Source organism: Ambystoma mexicanum, chromosome 5p (genome assembly GCF_040938575.1).
Source record: "Ambystoma mexicanum isolate Mex_15411 chromosome 5p, UKY_AmexF1_1, whole genome shotgun sequence".
Classification (NCBI taxonomy): Eukaryota; Metazoa; Chordata; class Amphibia; order Caudata; family Ambystomatidae; genus Ambystoma; species Ambystoma mexicanum.
The window spans coordinates 539,749,559-539,769,827 of record NC_090930.1 but is presented as its reverse complement, the minus strand read 5'-3'; the positions used below and the strand labels follow the sequence as shown (position 1 = coordinate 539,769,827).

The window sequence follows — 20,269 nt, the reverse complement described above, 5'->3', positions numbered from 1 at the left end:
TTGACATTCCTTATTTCAAGAAGTTACTATACTGAAGTGGAGAACACGCATTACCCAAGCCAATAGGTGAAACGCTTTTATAGTGAAACAAGCCTTGTTAAAACCTATCCACCTAAACTGTGAAGTTGTCAACAGTCCAGTGGACTCAGTTATAAGGGTGGCATCATTACCTGAAGCTGAGTGACTCTACAAATTATGGGTAATTACTCGGGTAGAAAAGGTGTGAGAAAGCTGGGAAGGGGGAGCTGGGTACTTGTAAAGAATTTACAGAAGTTAACCTGTAATGTTAAAAGACTGCAGAAGCTGAAAGGAAGTAAGTCTTGTGGTCAGAGGCAGGTTAACTTTGTGGCAGTCAGACAAACAAAAGAGGCAAAGAGGCTGCCTCCTTTTTGAAAGTCATTAAAAGGAAGAGTGCCATTCCTACCTGAGGAGGTTGAAGTACTTTGCCTGATAATTAAGAAGTCCAAAGCAGTGGTAGAAATACTTGAACTGTGGTGTTATATAAAGTTGTCAGCGGATGTCACATTGGAGTGGTTTGAAGAAGTGGTATACTGTGGAACGAAGGTGACTGTTCTCATAGTAATAACAGTAGAAGAGTGGTTGCTAAAAGGAAGCAGCAACCCAAAGAAAAGCATCCTTACAAACATACCAAATGTACTACAGAAGTTCTAACCCATTGTAAAGTTGTAGCTGGTGAAGTCATATAACTATTCTTGACCTGTGGCAGAGAATCTTGAAGAGAAGAAAACCAAGATTACCATTGGGCCTATTTTCTTTGCTGGAATTGAAAGGGGAACTTTTCAACCAAACCAGAGAATTATTAACAGTGGATTTTGGTTTGATGAACTGTTATTTTGACTTGGAACTGATAAGAACTGGCTCAAGACTTCTCTTTTCCTTTGAACATTTGAAGCTGACTTTAAAACCTGGGGAAAGGATTTTACCTGGGGCAGGTGAAGGTCATCTAAATATTGTTCAGTTATTGTTTATTATCTTATGTTGCTTTGTCACAATCTTTGAATGTCTGTTCTTTAGCGTGCGGGCCAGTTTACCCATGCTAGAGATTGTTCCCTTGGCTTTTAGAATAGGTAGGGAATTCCTCGATAGAATAGGGCAAACATGGCTTTATTTGCAAACTTTTACCATAAGAAAATATTTTACTTTGAGAAATCTACAAGCAGTTGTCCGTCTCGCATTACTGACCCCTCATATATGGTGTCAGAGTGGTATCAGAATCAACTGATACAAACGGCGGAACCACAATGCATTTGGTAGACTCTGATCAAACTGAGGCTGAATCAGAGAGGAGTTCATCTGAGCCTACTCATCCTACTCATGCCACTTGTATTACCCATTCAAACCTTGGTTCTTACCCCTCCTTTACTAAGGAGGAAAGGAGCTTTGATTCCTTTTCCATCAAAGGAGCCAGGAAAGTTAGAGAAGTCCCTTGCAATCAGTGGCCTCCTAAGATGAATGTTGGAATAACATTCTTTAAAGTCTCAGACCAGGCTATTCTTTTAAAAAGACAATGGGCCTCATTACAAGGTCGGCGGTTACCCGCTTGTGCTACCGGCGGGTTGCCGCCGACCTTGTAACACTATTCCGCCGCCTGAGATCCCGGTGCCACCGGGACATTGCAAGAACCGGGATGTCAGGTGGCGGAAACTGTGAGTCCCCATTCCCCTGGAGTCCCATAGGATTCCACGGGAATGGGGACGTGGAAGCACCGTCAGATCTGCCGCGAGCGCCGGCCCCTGGAGGCATTTGTGTAGTCTGCTTGCCCAGAAAGGGTGCTGGTACATTGCTACCAACATCCTTATTTCCGGACTGCCAGGCTTATAATGAGGCCCAATATGTTGAAGGAATGTGTATCATCAGTATTTCCCTTAGAATCATGTGATAACAGGAAAGGACAAATTGATAGTGTCTTTGTTACTAGAGGTAGAATTTCCCATTTATACCTCTGCCTACTGTGAGACAGGCTTGGTATTAAGAGAGACACAGACTCAAGGATATTCATTTCAAAACCTTAATTTACTAAGGTCCCTGGGTTGGTGTAATGCCTAACTGGCCCTAACTCTAAAGGGATGGTTCCCTTAAATTATGTTTCTAAAGGCTGTCAATGTCTAATAATCCAAAATAAAAGTCTGTCTGTGTCTAAACCTATGCTTGCCCTCACTCTTTACAAAAAATGTGATAGGTAGTCTTTAAAAAGGAAAAACAGAGGTTCAACAGAAAATAGAAAACCAAGGTTGGTTTCAGGTGGTCTTCTCACCAGGTGTAGTTTGCTCAATGTCACAAAATGAGTTCAATCAAAGGGGCTGTTCGTAAGACGTTCTCCACAGAGCCCTTGCAATGTTTTCAGATACCTTCCGTGACTTTGGTTCCTTGGGGTTCCCTTCCCCAAGCTTCAACTTGTCCAAGTTCCAAACACCACAAAAGAAATATAACGGTTCCTTTTGGAACTTCTCAGGGTTTCCTTCCCGAAGCTTCAATTCTTTCAACACCACAATACAACAAGACTCCAACTTTGCTTTGGCCTCTCAGGGTTCCCTTGCCCAAGCTCAGGCCCCTTTCAGTTTCCAACACAAATTCACTTTTGTCAGGATGTACTTTCCTTCACCTTCAATATCATGAAATAATAGGTATTCCACTTTGTTAGGCTCCTCAGGGTTCCCTTTCCCAAGAGTAGGCCCCTTTTTGTTTCAAACACAAGTTCAGCTTGTCAGGATGTGCCTTTTCTTTTATATACAGTTCTTTCACACACATTTCACTTGTGGGGCACAATCAGAGACTCTCAAAACCGCATGGTTCTTTGCACCTCCTAGGCGTGACCACTCTGATCTGTAACTCCTCTCTCTATTCCTTGCTTCTCTTTCTAAACCTTTCACCTTCAGGTGTTTCCTGCACCCCTTCTTGTTCTTCTCTACTTCTTCCTTGTGCACACTTGCACCTTCCCTTTTCTGTTTTTTTTTTCCACAGTGCACTCTTGCACCTTCCTTTGCCTTCTTATTGTGCCTCTTGCGCACCTTACATACTTTCTTTCCCCTTAACCTGCACCCTTGCACCTGTTTGTTTCTTTCTCATGCTTCCTGTACACTTGACACACTGTCCTCTCTTTAACATGCACGCTTAGCACTCTGTAACAGTCATTCTTTCACTTTACTTATCTTCTGTGCCGCTAGCGCAACTTCCTTCTTTTCTGTTTCTGTTATTCTGTTAATTTCTTATGCTTTTCTGTCCTTTGTATACTTTATCTCATTTTCCACTCTGTGCCGCTGTAAACTGTGTCTTTCTCCTGCTCTACTTCAGTCAAACGCATGCTCCTGAGTTTCTCACTTTCACTCACCTGGCAGCGTCGCGTTGACAAGTGTTTCCTCTGGAAACACAGGGCTGAGATCAGGGTTTCACCACCTGCCCCATAGAGACTTTTGGGTCCAGCACACGTCCCAAGGGAACAAGCATTGCACCGAACGTCACTAGCTGGAGACAGGATGCCTTAATCCTGCTCCTTGGAGGCACAGCTCCTTAGCCACGCTGCAACCCCTTACAAACTCTGGGCTAGCGTCACAGCGCAATGTTCTCCTCCAGGCTTCAACTCCTGCTACTCTCTGCTCCCTGGCTTCTGTGGTTCGGACAGCATCCCCAGCATGCTCTCCTCCTTGTGAAAAACAACACCTTTCCTAGTTTAAAAAACAGTCAAGTGGAGTCAGGTGTGAGTGGTCATTATTACATTTCTGACGCTGCCTGACTCTATTAGTGGGACAACCTGAGTTCTTTCTATAGTAGGTTTCCCTTACTTTCCCCATGTTGTTTCTATGGGTAATCTTCACTGAGCTTAGTTTCCTCCTCCTCGTCTCAGTATCTGTTGGAAATGGGGAGGGGAGATGTGGTGAGATTGAAAATACCCCTTGAAGGCTGAGGGAGAGTGGGTTAGGGTATTATTGTGAATAGGGGAATACCATGCCTCGCACTTGGTTATCCTCCTCCCAATCCCTCGTGACCCTCCAGATGCCCTTGGGCCCGGTGCGTTATACAAATAAAGAAATACAAATACAAATACTCAGGTGATCCTCCCTCACTTTTCCACCCCCAGGGTCGGGATCCAAAAGAGATGGCCCTTCCCTGGCCACCTGAATGGAAGATACTGAGGGATTAGGTGGGGGAATACCGTCAGGTTTTTAACACACCCTTCCCCTATGTAGTTTGGACTGAATTGCTTCACTGGGTAACTTCGAAAGGAAATCTACATTTCCTTGTTCTTTGCCCTTTCTATGTTCCACTGAGAAGCAATAGGGTTGCAAGTCCAAGAATCACTGCATAACGCTTGGGTTGGACTCTTTCCTTTCACTGATCCATATGAAGGGAGAGTGGTATGTGATCAATCTAAATTTTAGGCCCAATAAGTAATACTTGAGATGTATGATGGCCCACTTGATCGCTAAAGACTCTAGTTCGATCACCAAATAGTTATTTTCCCTGGGAAACAGTTTTTGACTAGTATGTACAATGGGATGTTCTAGCCTGTCATGATTCTGAGATAATATTGCACCTAAACCAGTCAAAGAAGTGTCAGTCTGTAATATAAAGTCCTTAGAAAAGTCTGCTACCTTGAGAATAGGGCTTTGACATAATGTTTGTTTGAGGGCCTCATCCTCCGTATCCCATGTGATTTTCTGGGGTTATGAATTTTGTAGTTTGTCGATTAATCTGGCTGTTTAATTGGAAACATTTTGTATGAATCTCCGATAGCACCCAATTAATCAGAGGAAAGATCTTAAATCCTCTTTTTGTTTTGGGCATAAGGGATTCTAAGACAGCTCTATTTTTTTACTCTTTATGTTGAACACTGCCATTTCCGACAAAGAACCCTAAGTATTTCACGGCAGGTAGAGTTAACTTGCACTCTCTTGAGTTGGCTGTTAACCCAGCTTTTCGTAAGGCTTTTATTACAGTGCATAGATGGTACAGGTGGTCTTCCCAGATTGGACTGTGGATTAAAATGTTGTCGATGTATGCCACACACAATTCTGAATAATGTTGGAGAATCTTATCCATCAACCTTTGGGATGTGGCCGAGGCACCATGCAACCCGAAGGGTAAGACTTTAAACTGGTATAGACCTATCAGGGTGGCAAAAGCGGTCTTTTCTTTATCTGGTCCCTGCAGTGGCACTTGCAAATACCCTTTAATTAATTCTAGCGTGGACAAATAGACAGCACTACCCATTTTGTGTCAATGAGAACGATCTCATTATACGAGGCATTGGGTAGGCGTCAAAGGCTAAGATTTTAATTCACCGTTCGGAAGTCTATACAGAACCTCCACATTTTGTCTGGCTTTCCCACTAGCACAATGGTGGAGGACCAAGGAATGGTAGATGGTTCAATTATGTTGGCCTGGAGCATTTGCTCTACTTTGATGACAATATTTCTACGGGCCTCAGGTAGTCGATGCGGCTTAAGATGTACTACCTTGCCTGCAGGGGTGCGGATGTGATGGTATATTCCTTTCACCCTGCCAGGCTCTTCACGGAACACATCAGGGAATTGTTCTAGCAATTCATTGAGATCCTGCTGTTGAGTGTCAGTGATATCAGAGGGAATCAGAGTATTATTATTCACCATTCACCTCTTCCGGTATCATACAAGATAATACCTTAGCATTAGATTCAGAGGTGTTCTCCTTGCACTTTTTTAATAAATGTATATGGTAGATTTGTGTCTTCTGGCAATGGTCTGGTTAGGTGATCTTATAATTACACGGTACTGTCTTGTCTAAAACCTCATATGGACCATGCCATTTAGAAATAAGCTTGTTATATGAGGTAGGGAGAATTACAAGTATGTTTTGCCCGATGGAAAAATACCTAAGTGATACCTTCTTATCATAAAATGCTTTCTGTTGGCTTTGGGCTCTACAAAGATGATCTTGTACCAGGGATCGTACAGTTATCTTATGTTCTTTAAATTGAGAGGCTGTCTGGCACAGTGGTATTGGAGCTTCTTCCCTCTCCTGCCATGTTCTTGAAGCATATCTAAAACATCTCTGGCTTCTGGCCCATACAATAATTTGAAGGGTGGAAACCAGTGGAGGCTTGAGGTGTTTTTCTTATGGTAAACAAAGCCCACAGAATCATCTTATCCCAGTTGGATCCGTCCTTGTCAACCAGCTTCTTAAGAATGGTCCTAAGGGTCTTATTAAACCGTTCAATTAATCCGTACATTTGGGGATGGTAAATGGACGTCCTCAAGATGGTTATATGAAGTAGCTCTTTTACTTCCCCCATGAGCTTACTCATAAAGGTGTACCCTGCTCTGTTAAAATTTCCTTAGGGAAGCCCACTCGAGAGACGAAGGGAAGTAAATGCTTGAGTATGACATATTTCACAAGTTTGGATGAAATCCTTCCTGTCGACATGTATCCCTGGGCAGTAGAACTTGTTGGCCAGGTGAGCCTGGGTTTTGGCTTCACCTAAACGTCCTCCTGTAAGATGCGAGTGTGCGATCTCAATCACTGTCTGTTTGTGACTTCGGGGAACCACTAGCTGTATTCTTGGTAACCCTCCTGAAGTAACATCCCTTCTGTACAGGAGTCCTTTCTTTAAAAAGAAAAATGTCCCTCCTCCCTTCCGACCCTCAGAATCAGCTATAACCTTTAGGAAGGCTTCCGCAAGTACGGGATCGTTCTGCTGCGCAACGGCCAAGTCGGGAAGTATGTCGGAACTTTTGTAACGGATGCTTGGGGGTTGAATAGAACTGAGTTGGGCATCAGCTTCCCTAAAGCCTAAAGCACCTATTTTGGTGACATCTTTCTCAGCCTCTTCTCTAGGATAGGCAACATCACTCTTTGAAGTATTTCCTGGGCTATTTTATCCCTGCCTGTATCTGAAAGGCTTCTTCCCCATTGTTATGGAGTACCTTCACATCCCCTCTGAAATCAGGGTCGATCAGGACATCGATGCCAAACTTCCACTCAAGTCCGGACTTGGGTGCCAACCTGATGTAGGTTCCCGGAGGTGGAATAAGAACAAGATCATTAGGGATGATACGTCTTTCTTTTGGCAGGATGGGTTCTGTCTGGCTACTACAAAGGTTGAACCCAACTGTCATGATGCCTACCTCCAAGGAGCCAGGCCCAGCCCAGCAACCCCAGAGGCAGACATCATTTTCCCCAAGGACGTCTCAGCAGGCCCAAGTTGGGGCCTTTTGGACGCAGTCCTGGCGCCTTTGGCGCCAGGCTCATTCTGGACCCCAGTCCTGGCGCCTTAGGCACCAGGCCCATAAAGCAAGACATGTGTGTAAGTGTTTTAATGTGCACTTACCTGAAGCAGACCGTGCTGCTACATCCAGGCCCTCTTGAGGACTGAATGGGACTACTTTATCTTTTGGACTACTTTATCACTCGGGTGTGGTCTGAGGAAGAATACATATCTGAGTGGAAGGATACATACCTGGAACTACTTTACAGGCTATTTAAACCACACCCGAAGAGCAGCACATGCTTTGCGTTGTTCTGCATCTAGCAGCTGGACGCTCACCGTGTTTGCTCCTGCATTCGGACTTCTGCCACACCTGCCAGCATCCTGATCACCTACAAAGGAAGAGAAAGAGAGAATAGGAGAAGGAAAAGACTTTACCTGCAAGATCCGCATTCCGGAGTCAGCTCGCCGACGATCCTGCAAAGGAAGACACTTAATTTAAAAGCACATCGCATCGACCGCCGCAGCGCCGCATTCCATTCACCTTCACAGGGCGTCTCCATGTTCAGCAGCGATCACCCGGATTCGCAGCCACGCTTCCACGCCTAGGGAGAAAAAGACAAGAGCAAAGGTGAGAGAGAGAAGGGAATGAGGAAACCTAAACCTCCATGTTAAGACTTACCTGTTGGGTCATTCCCTTTTCATTTTGGGTCCGCGCCGCATCCAGGCGTTTCCGGACCCCGGCCCCTATGGGGAAAAAGACATTAGCGTCAATGAGCGAATGAAAAGACATTACCCAAAAACGCTCATCAAGACTTACCTGATTTCTACAGGGATTGCACCTCGCATCTCGGGTCGGTGCCTTTTCCCCGGCATTCCGTACCCCGGCCCCTATGGGGAAAAAGACGTTGACATTAGCATATTGATGCAAGGACAAAAGGGGAACCTTTCAAGGAACTTACCTGGAAGCCAAGCAAGTTTGGTTCTCATAAAACCAAGAATCCAGTGAAGTAACTGGATACCAACGCGCCCCTGCATCAGAAGCAGGAAGGAGACCCTAAGGTGAGACGCCACGGGAAGCACAGAAGGGTTTCGAGGAGGGTGAGAGGGGAAAGGGGGAGGCTGGTAGCATTCCCCGCAGACAGTTAATCCCTTATTCTCGCCTACAGAAGGATACTTTTGCAAGCCGGACAAGCAGGAGTTGGGAGTCCAGTTCAGTCCATCTTCTGAGCCCCGCGCAACACCTTAGAAGAGGTCACAGCAGTACGATCCTGGCCAGCGCCTCCGTGGGAGTCAGGTGAGCGTAACACCAACAGACCGTTTAGTGGCCACTGTGTGGTTGGATGCTCTATCACTTAACTTCTCATATTTCAGTGTCTCCCAACTTGTTTCGGTTAAGTTGCATCCCATTTCTGGCACACAATTGGTGAGACAGGCATGGTAATAATTATCTTCATCGCTGTGCATACATTGTTGAAAGAATGAAGACATGCAGTGTAATCAACTTTTCCAATCAGTAAGGCTGAGGTGGTGCACTATAGCATAATTTAGATGTTAAAAGTCTTTCCTAGGATTCGTGGCCACCAGGGGGCGCGTAGATGCGGTCGGCTTCTGCGTGAGCTCCTCACCCACTGGTCCTGTAGTGGCTTGAGCCCCCACTTGCAGACCCCCACAACGGAACGTTTTTGGACCCAATGATGTGCGGACCTCTCCCTGCCAACTGTGGGAAAACCCAGAACAAATTGCACTAAAATGAGCCAGAACTCTCGTTGAACGCTGAGGAGGCGCCTCGCGCCGTGAAAGTGAAAGTAAAGACCCGCCTTGGCAATATGCGAAACAACACAGCACCTGACCCGGACCTGAGAAGAGACGGAGCGGGCGCTGGTCGCAACAGAAGAGAGACAGTAAGGACTCCCCCCCTGCCACCAGGGCGCTGGGTAGGGGATGCTGGCAGACCCATCCCCCAAGCTCTGCACCCTCCGATCCAACCTGAAGGAAGCGGTGGGTGGGACTCAGACCGGGGTGGGGGGGTGAGAGGTGAGCACCTCGTTGCGAGGCGAGTGGAGCGCCCGCGGGAGGGTTCTCCCCCCTTCGATCGCCGTTGCTGGCGACGCTGCCTGCTCCCCAGCCAGGGGCTCCGAGTGTGCGTTTGGGAGGAGGGGGGAGGAGGGACCCCAAGGCAGTGGATGCGGGTCCTCCTCCCACCACAGAAGAGGCATAAATCCGGGCTAACGAGAAGCGCATTGTGCACCCTCGTTCTCCTGCTTGGCCCCTTCGCCAGCACATTGTTGGACCCGCAGAAGAGGAGTCTGGATAGGAGCGCTGTGCATGGTCTGCCGTTGGACGCTGGACTGCCCCTGCCAGGTCTGAGAGATGCAGAGGGATAGCAGAGCACAGAATACCACACGCATCTGCAGAAATATAACGCTGTGCCCTGAGAATTGCAGGCTACGTCCTGAGTGCCTCTGAAATCCAAGATCCGTGTGGGGAAGCCCTGTAAATAAGGTCTGAGGCCACCTCAGGCCCAACAAAACAGGTGTGGGAGGAGTAGCCCTACAGGTAGTGGCGACCCTGGGTTCAGGGGATTGGAGAACCCCAGCACCATGCCTAATAGCAACTGTGGGGACTTCCAAGGGAGCCCTTGAGAAGAGCTATGTCGTATGCTTATAACTGTGGTTCGAGGACACACAGGACTACAATACACCAAGAGCGACCCCTCATGAACTGAGTAAGCAAACTCTAACCCAGAGGCAACGGGCACGTACAGTAGTAGCACAAGGGTTAGGGTGGCAGACCCCCTCCCAGGGGCCGGAGGACGCCTATAACTCCAGCTGAACCACTAAAGAAGAGGGCCTCGCCCTTACCCGAAGAGCTTAAGGGAACGAAGCACCATAACCACGCAGAGAGACAGACATTGCCCCACAGGCTGACCGAGGCCGGCAGGGATGTAGTGGGCCCAACACCAGCCATCACTTGAGTGTAAGGACCTTGACCTCGGTAGCATGCACAACCAGGGGGAGGAGGCTGAAACCTGGGAGCGGACACCCCATAGTATGAATGACTCCACCAGCAAACAGTTGCTACCCCCGAGGTGATGAGCAACGGTGAGGGTGCACCTCCCCCTGAAAGAGCTTGCCCTTAACAAAGATGCTAATTGGGCCGACGTGACCAGCCTCCAGTCTACCACTAACCCAATTGCAGTGGGAACAAACTAGTACATGGTTGCACATCAGTGAAGGCACTTACCGTTGCACACTGAATAGTAGTTCTGAACGGTTGGGCCCCCAGCCTTGGGGCGTGTGCCCTCCTTCGGTACCCTCCACAGGGATCAATTGCAGCACCTGCAGCCACGACCCGAGAGGGGTGAAGGATACTTGTGGTCCACAACTATTTGATCAGACAAGGGGAGATCACTATCTGAAGACAGGAGACCCCCAACACCAAACGCCAACCCCTTGTAGTAAACATCGTGGAGTGTGCTCGCTGTCCTCCCAGACCAAACAGCAACTCAGGTCAGTGCAAGGGTTAGGCCCCCACCATTGGGGCGTGTGCCCTCCTCCGTGACGTGGCCTGGAAGAAAACTGGTACAGTCAGAACTGCACACCGAGAGCAGGGACCTGAGTGTCGCGCCACCTACAGAACCTCTGGACGAGGACGTCTCTGGGGAGGGGTGGTGGCAAGGAGGTGGAAACACCACACACAGAGAGCAGCGTATGACGCACATGCTCGAGGGTCAGAGTACATGGAAATAAAGCATACATTGGCAACATAGAGGTACTTCCCACTTCGCACTGAACTTGAGACCCCTCATGAAACCACCATGGCGACCTCGGGGAAAGAGGCTGCGGCGACCAAGGGAGATGTGGCAGCCTTGCTGGAAGAAGCCAAGAACATGAGGGCAAACATCTGAGGGAAGGTCGACCGAATAACCCAGCGGATCGACAAAATGGAGGCGAGACTCTAAGGAGTTGAGAATAATCAGACCTCATTGGGCACCCTTTAGGCACAGATGGACCAGAGAATAACTGAGATCGAGACCCGGGAAGAGGAATTCCGCCTAAAGATGGATGATTTGGAAAACCGTGAATGGCGGAACAACCTCAAACTTTTTGGCATCCCGGAGAGAGAAGGGGCATCTGAACAGGACTTAAAAAGGATTCTCCATGAAATTATGAAACTCCTATTTGAAGATGATTCAATTGACGAAACGAAGATTGAAAGAATACACAGAGCTGGGGGAGCTGCTTGAGACACGAAGACCATCCTAGCACGATTCCACAATTATACTGACAAAGCCAGAATCTTGGAAAAAGTAAAATGCAGCGGCCATATCACTCTCGACACAGCGAGAGTCACGATCTTCCAAGATCTGTCATCACTAACTCTCGCCCTAAGACGGATGTGCATGCCCCTCACAAAATGGCTATAACACCAAGTAGTCCGCTATAGATAGGGCTACCCATTCTCGTTGTTGTTCGAACTGGAAGGATGGAGGAAGAGATGGAGAACAGAGAGAAACATTAAGAATTTCATAGCTGAGCTTCTCAGAAACCAGGAGAATGGACCTATCGATGGTGAGAAAGGAGACAACGACAGACAGTGGCTCATTCAGGGGCCGAGGTGAAGACGTATCCCAGGCTCCAGAAAATATAGAAGGGTGAAAGCCTCCCCGGGGTTGGACGCTTGAGTCGATGTAGAACCACTAACACAGCAACCTAGGAGGGTGTGGTACCCCTTACAAGACTGACAGTCAATGGTATGCACTCGAGTGCCAGCTCTGAGCGGTCAGACCCGGGATGAGTCTGTTTTATCACGGCTGTTGAAGCACCAGGAACACGTTCTGTTTTCGGGTACTCCGGAACGAGTCATTGGGCCCAAGGACATGCAGCGACACAAACGTTGCACTTAATTTTGGCATCCTGTCCTCACACCATAATGATACTGTGGGGCTGCAGGAATGCCTGAGAGCTCTGGCACCAAAACATTTGGCCGGTGGGCATCCAAGACCTCAGCGACCTGGGTGATGTATCAGTTAATGTGATCTGTTCGCTGTGAGAAATGTTTGAGATTTGTAGGATTAAGTATTGTTTGGGGGGAGGGAAGATGGGGGCTCAGAGTTGAGGTGGTTGTTTAAGGAAAGGACTGTGAGGTTACCGGTCTCTGCTGGTGGTCTGACTTCGGCTTGGTGATGATAACCAAGCAGTATCGGATGCCTTGACGGTGGGGAGGGCAGGAGAGGGAGATTAGGAACTGAACCTTCTTCGCATGTAGAATAAGTGGTGGTGCATGTGCTGCCTTATGTGCGGGTACACTAAGTTAGAAATGGCGGTAGAGCTTGACCCTCAAATCGGTCACCTCCTCAGGGTGGGTACATTAAACACAAAGGGATTGAACTCGACCATGAAAAGGTCCATAGTGTCAAGTGAATTTCGAAGAGTGAAACGTGATGTGATGTTCCTGCAGGAAACCAAATACGTACATGGGAAAGAACGTAGGAAATCTGAACCCGAGAATGGGGGTAGTACATTGGGGCTCAGGCCCCATGAGGAAGGCTGGAGTGGGGATTCTCATTAGAAAAGGACTGAACATGAAAGTGATCAAGGTCTGGGCAGATGTGGAAGGTAGGGCTCTCATGATTGTGGGTGCTACAAAGGAAGTGACATTCACTCTGGCAACACTGTACTCCCCTAACACGGGTCAATCCCGATTCCTGCAAAGAACACTCCCGAAAATAACGCTGGAAGCCGCTGAGCACATAATTCTCAGAGGGGACTTTAACCTGTGGGCGGACATTAAGCTAGATAGGCAAGAGGGGATCCCAGGAACACGAAATCCGCTGGATAGGGGTCAGACTGAGACTATGGAAATGTTAGACATATATGGGCTACGGTATGCGTGACGGGGCTTCCACCCGAACGAGTCAGGGTATACCGTTTACTCTGCACCCCATGGCACCTTCACAAGGATTGACTATTTGTATATTACGAACGACCTCTGGGATGTGGCAGCGGGCTCGAAGATCATACCAATCACATGGTCCGATCATGACATGGTCACGGTTGACCTGAATTGGGCAGGCCTCCCGCGAAAGGGATCTAAGTGGAAATGTAACAAATCTCTGTGGAAGGACCCTGTCTTTGGGACAGAGATGGAAAGGGAAATAAGGGAATATTTTAAGACGAATAACACAGGAGAGATAGCAAGATCCACGGTCTGGGAGGCAGGAAAAGCAACATGGCGAGGGATCCTGATCAGAGAGGGGGCCAGTAAAAAGAGAGGGAGGGGTTTGATAGAAAATTGACTGAGAAAGGAGATAGCCCACTTAGATAGAGTGGTGCTGAACGCCACCAAGGAGATAGACGATAAGATCCTTGAGGCCAAGCAGAAGAGAGAGGAGCTCCGAATTTTAGAGGAGGGTCCGATAGTTTGGAAACTACAGTTTCTCAAACAGAAGTTCTACGAGAAGGGAGATAAGGCGGATGCACTGTTAGCAGCGGGACTAAGGGGACAACGCGCCAAAAGATTTGTGGCATCCATAGAGAGGGCTGATGGTGCCCAAAACTCAGGAACAAGGGAAATTCCTGAGGCGTTCGCAAAATTCTATGAGACTCTATATAAATCCGAGACGGGCCAAGTAGGGTTGTGCATTGAGGAATACATTGAAAACGTAGAGATACCAGAACTTTCTCTTGAAGAAGCTGATGAACTGGAGTCCCCAATCAATCCAGAAGAGATCGAAAGGGCAGTGAAGAGGTTCCCAATAGGGAAGGCAGCGGGGGAGGATGGTTACACCGCAGGTTTTTATAAGTCATTTCTTCCCTCTCTACTCCCCTTCATGGTGAAGCTATTTAATGATTTTCTGGACACAGGTGTAGCCCCTGACTCTTTTTCTCGAGCACTCATTACTGTGATCCCCAAGGAAGGTAGAGATCCCAGGAAGTGCGAATCTTACCGCCCCATATCACGGTTGAACATTGATGCCAAAATGTATACGAAAGTGCTCGCGGCGAGACTAGAAACATTAATGCCTTGCCTGATACACTCCGATCAGGTCGGATTTATAATGGGGAGACAGGGTGCAGACACAATGAGAAAGACATTGCATCTGATCCACGAGGCACGAAAAATCAAGGGAGACCCGGCCCTCATCTCCGTGGACGCAGAGAAAGTGTTTGACAGGGTGGAATGCTGCTTTCTCGAGGCAGTATTAGGCAAAGTGAGACTGGGTACTGGGTTTCGAAGGGGAGTGAAGGCAGTGTATACATCCCCCAAGGTGTCGGTGTCAGTTAATGGTGATTACTCCTGATGGTTCGATTTGGGTAGGGGGAAAAGGCAGGGCTGCCCCGTCTCGGCGGTACTGTTTGCTCTCTCCCTTGAGCCACTCGCCCAGAGACTCAGAAAATACCAACGGGTAGAAGGCCTTACGGTGGGCGGGAAAGAATACAAAGTGGCACTATATGCCGATGATCTGCTCTTACACGTCCAGAACCCGTTAAGATCTATACCCAGAGCAATCCAAGTGATTGAAGAGTATGGACAGTTATCTGCCTTTAAGATTAATAGAGCCAAGTCTATTATATTCCCACTGCAGAGGTTCGACCTGGGGAAAATCGTTCGATTCACCCAATTGGGCCTAAAGATCGGTGGGGATACACTTCGGTATTTGGGGGTAAACCTCACAAGGGACCTAGACACTCTATATGATGCCAATTTACCCAACCTTCTGTCAAAATTCTGGGCCGATCTAGAAAAATGGCAAAAACTCACAATATCCTGGTTTGGAAGACTCAATGCTGTGAAGATGGTGTGTCTCCCCAGGTTCTTGTACACGTTCCAAATGCTCCCGATACGACTCCCGAAATCCTTCTTTGTGGAGGTGAAAATGGAAACCCTAAGATTTCAATGGCAGGGAAAAAAGACTAGAATAGCATACAGGGTCCTGACATTGCCCAAAGACATGGGCGGCGTGGGTCTACCGGATCTGAAGAGGTATTATGAGGCGGCGCAGTTAAGAATTCTTGTCCTCCATCTAAGAGGACAGAAAGGACTCCAATGGATAGACTTAGACAACCACAATCTGACCCCAGCCACGGTGGCGGAATGGCTATGGATCCAGAGAAGTAAACTTACAAGCAAAATAAGGGACCACCCGATATTAGGCACGATATGGGAGATTTGGAGGGAAGGGGTGGACATGCAAGGTATCACTTCGTGGCCATTTCCCCTGAGCCACATCTGGGCACCGGGGGTTTGCAACGACATCCCTAATCATGAGAGGTTTCAATCTTGGTTTGATGCAGGTCTCGAGAGAGTGGGCCAGCTCTGGTGGGGGGATAACTTTATTACGATCATAGAATTGGAGGAAGCACTGGGTATAGGTCCTTTGCTGGTTTTTCCCTACCTTCAGCTTAAAGGGATCTTTACAAGGGGAAAGTGGAAAGAAAAGCTCCAGCAAGATCTTACCCACTTTGAGGAGCTTTTGGACAAAAGGGAAGGCTCCAAGGGCCTGATCTCCCCCATGTACCGGATACTGATAGATGCTGGGAAGGGGACAACTGTAAATTTGAGGCTCCGATGGGAAAGAGATTTTGGTTCAGAAATAGATCTCGATGATGGGGGGGAGAATATGCAATGGTTCTTCGCAGGTATTGATAACGAGCCAGTACAAGCTGCATGTCACTAAATTACTACATAGGTGGCACTATGGCCCACACAGGCTATCAAAGATGTTCCAGTCTACGAGCCCTCTATGCTGGCGGCAATATGGAGAGATGGCAGATTACTGGCACATGTGGTGGGGATGTCCCCAAATTAAGATGTTTTGGGATGAAGTCCTGGGATGGATCAGAGAGCTAGATGGGGTCCAACGCATTAATGGTCCCTTCTTCATATTATTTGGACTGGAAGAGATTGAAGGGGAGTTCTGGAGAATGACAGGGGTGGCAGCGCCGCTCTTACTGGCTGCACAAGCTGTGCTTAGTGATGCAATGCAAGGGGACTAGGGTACCGGGAAAGAAAGAATGGATAAATATCGCCACAAATATTTGTACTATGGAAAAGATAACTGCAGACCTCCACAGGAGATTTGCCCCTTATGAACTATTATCGGGGGCGTTCATGAACAAATAAATGTCTAAGTGGTTGTATTGTGCAAAGATTAAAGTCCCAGATCTTGTCAGCTTTTTGACCACACTCAGAGATGGCTGAACCACAATTGAAAGAAAACTCTACTGAGGAGGTCCATATTGCAAATTGGTTTGCACCTCATTCAAGTGGCCATGATCATACAGCGATAGCAAAAGAACTAACTGTCCACACACCACGACAATGAGAACAATAAATAGCGATAAATGCCAGAAGAAACTCCATTCCATGGGGAGAGGAGGGAGGGAGGAAGAGAAGGATGCTGTGATGCAAATGATTGGTAATTGTTTGGGGTTGGGGTGGGTATGAAAAGTTGGTATGTGTAATACATTCAAACAATGTTCCTGTAATGTGTGCAATTTTTTTTGAAACCCCTGATAACAACAAATTAAAAATAAAAAAGTGTTTTCTAGATTTTTGGTAGCATTGGACACAATGGCCTATGAGATTGTGTCTAAACCTAAAACTAATCATTGTTGTTTTTCAGTCTTCGGATGTTTGATACTACTTTGTTTTTCCTTTATAATAATGATGTACTTTAAATTATCTGATTTTTGGTAGATATCGAGCCACCAAAGATGCAGTGCCCTGTATCGCGAGAGAAAGTAGCGGAGCCGGATAAGCTGACAGCCACAGTGTACTGGAGTCCCCCGCTGGTGAAGGATTCGGCTGATGGCGTCATTAAGAGGTTAGGACCAAAAGCTTAACACACTACACACACACCATTTCATGCCAAGTATCCTTTTATACATCAAGGACACTGTCCTTTTGTAGATTAACTTGTTGTCTGTCTTTTGTTCTATTACATAAGGCACAGGGAAACATATTTTACAAATTGTGCACTAGCCATTGTGCTGACACCATAAAGCATTGTAAATAGATATATAATTCTTTACTTCAAAATGTTATTTAATACTTAGCTATACCGTGCAAGTTACCTGCTCAGTGGTTTCACAGCACCACAGCTTGTCCTGCGTGTGTATTCTACTCACATATGGAGCATCTAGAATTAACTTGTTGCAGAGCATAAACATGCTTATAGAACATGTTTTAGGCTCAAACCCTTTTCTGCCATTTGGATTGAATATATTATGATGATAATCAAATATGTTCACTAGGTAATGAATCACTGTATCATTTGTTCGGTTGCCTTTATATAACCATGTTTCAGATTTCTTGGGATTTCATAAAATCTAGACCTGCATAATATCAGGAGTATGCCTGGAAAATGTCACAAAGCTAAGGATGGTATTATGATGATACAGAAAGAAGTTTAAGGTTTGGACATACATGTTTTGTAGGGATTGCTAAACACCTTAGTCAACTAATGAAATCGAACTCAAAAATGGGCAATTTTTACTTTGCAGATTTCAAACAACAAAGTGACTGGGTTTTGCAATCCTCAATATAGAGGTCCCTACTGTGGCACACCCTCACTTCTCAGTTACTCACAGACTTGGGGGTTAGAGTGTCACCACACATCCTTCTTAGCTTGTCCTTCTGTAGATGCAGGTCCTCTGCTTCTCAGACTCAACTCTTGAGGAGACTCTTTGCCTGGGTATCGAGGCACTCAATGCTCTTGCACATTAGGCTTGACCAGTCATAGAAGTAAGGGCTGGTTGATAATTGGGTATGTCCACCATGTGGTTGGCTAGCTCCGCCTCAACAGTCTTGTTCCTTCGCCCATGCTCGTACCTCCACTTCACCCCCACATGTACAACTCACTCTTTGGGTTTCCCTGCTGCTCCCTTCCTTCGTTTTGAACTTCTCAGCTGACCTTCTTTTCATCTCAATCGTTCTTTTCTCCTTCAGTATCTCGTTTACTCTCCTCCAGAATGTTATCCTTCACTCCTTCCTTGTAATTACCTACAACCTCCTCCCAAATGTACTTCTTGTCTCCCCTTTGATGTTACCACCATCCTCCTCTCCTACTTCCTCCATTATCTCCTCCTTTAGCTAGCCATCCAGTGATCCCCTACCTTCTGCTGTTCCTTCTCACTATCACCTCCCTCTTCTCCACCTCTCCCCTCCTCTGCCTCTTTCTGGCCACCTCTCCTCAGCCTCCCTCTTCCTGCTCCATCTCAATCTCCTTCTTTTTCCACCTCCAACCCATGCCAAAGATACTTCTCCTTCTCACAAAACCCACACTGCTCTCACAAAGTACATCAAGTATACAGCTGGTCGGTCTCGCCTCCATGTTTTTCATGTACGTAACCCCACTCAGGTGTAGGTCGTTACCGAGCTTTGGATCTGATTGCTAAAAGTATGTTGATTGACAGGTTTTCCATTGCCCTACACTGCCCCTTGGTCTGCAAAGATGCAGCTTGAGGCTTTATCAAGGCCAGCTGCCATCTTTGGACTCCACTTTGTGCATGTCTGGAGTGGGACCGACACTGTGGCGCTAGACAAAGTTTCATGATAAATAAAACGTAGTAAAATAGAGGTCTCTTGTGTGCAGTCTCCTGCTTATGCTGCCTAACTGCGAGGGGCACCACACTTTGAACATACAATTTGTTTTTCTTGGGTCAAAGTTCTCAGCGTGGTTAAAAAACAGTCAAAATCTCCCTCCCTGGCAATCCAAGCACTACCCTATCTGACCTGAAAATGCCATGCAAGGAGGTCCAGCAACTATTCCATAGGGCAATCTCTGGTATTGGTTGTATGATTGGGCGCTTCTAATATGGCTGCATTGCCCACACGTGTAGTCACTTTAAAGGGAACAGGGACATGGTTCTGCCCAATGTGACAAGCCCCTGCCAAATGACTGGACATAAAGTTGTAGGCCAGAGGATCCTTCCCACACTGTGACCAGGCTCAGGATCGCAGACCAGGCAATGGCACATGGCCCCTGTGGCTACCCCACCATTGCCCTAACATCTAGGCTAGGGACTTTGTCAAATAACTCGTTTATTTTAATTATCATATTTTCCAGAGCAAGTTTCAGGGATTTGAGTGAAATTTCAGGGATGGGGCAATTATCCTGTTTTTTCCAATTACACAAGCCAAGCATATCACAATTACCTTTCATTAATCGCAGAACAAGGTTTTACATCCCAAAGTGTCCAGGTATCTTGGTATGTTTAAATGGGCAGGTGTCAAAACCACATGAGTTCTTTCTGGGCCGGCAGATTAGGGCACTATGGGATCCCTTGGGACTTCAGGGTTTACTTTGAAAATGAGGACATATAGATATGTCCTAAGGAGAGTGAAAGGGTTAACGAGTGTAGTGAGATTAGCTTTCAGTCCTCATCCATACTTTTCAGACTAGCCCACATGCAAGGTGAATGAACGGAACAGCAGTAGGTATACTAACAGCCTCTCAGGCTACACGTCTATGTCGCTGTGGGGCAAGTGTGAGGAAGTAAGAAGAGGCAGCCATTGCTTAGAGAACTTGTTTCGTCATGCATCTTAACTGCGTCTCTTGCTTATTGCACAGGGGGAACGAAGCTGCACCTCATTGATGAGGCCAAACAAGGCGGAAACATGTCTTGTGTTTTCATGCAAAGGGGACTTTTGGTTGGACTGTGCCTATTGCCATCAGTACCAGACTGATTTGGATATGGCTGGTCCCTTTCTGCAATGATTGAGTCAGACAAAGCAATTATCGTCTGGAAGGTTGCCCTGGGCATTTGAATTGGCTAAGATGAATTCATAACCTTCTACCCATCACATTTTTTGGCAACACTGCTTTTGAGCCATGGCACTCTCATGGCTGAGAAGTGAAATAAGTTATGTTTTTTACTTTTTAGTCCCACAGATGTTTTATGCATGTAGGTATGGGATTTATAAAGTGCACACCTAGCTCTGAAGCAATGAAGTGTTATACTAAATGCATGTATATTTACAAATAAATGCATTACTTTTTCGAGCCCATGGTTGGTGACTCCCTAGTTTTAGTTGTGTGCAGTCGTATGAAAGACAGGG

General features: G+C 46.9%; 1 protein-coding gene across 3 annotated transcripts in view; it reads left to right on the top strand.

The window, feature by feature from the left end:
- The window catches only part of SRPX2 (sushi repeat containing protein X-linked 2), a 1,035,003-nt gene that overhangs the window by 772,725 nt on the left and 242,009 nt on the right, over nt 1–20,269 (top strand). For all 3 annotated transcript variants that reach the window (XM_069612957.1, XM_069612956.1, XM_069612958.1), the window contains one exon: nt 16,907–17,033. In XM_069612957.1, the coding sequence (XP_069469058.1) occupies nt 16,907–17,033 (127 nt within the window). The remainder of the gene's footprint in view (nt 1–16,906; nt 17,034–20,269) is intronic.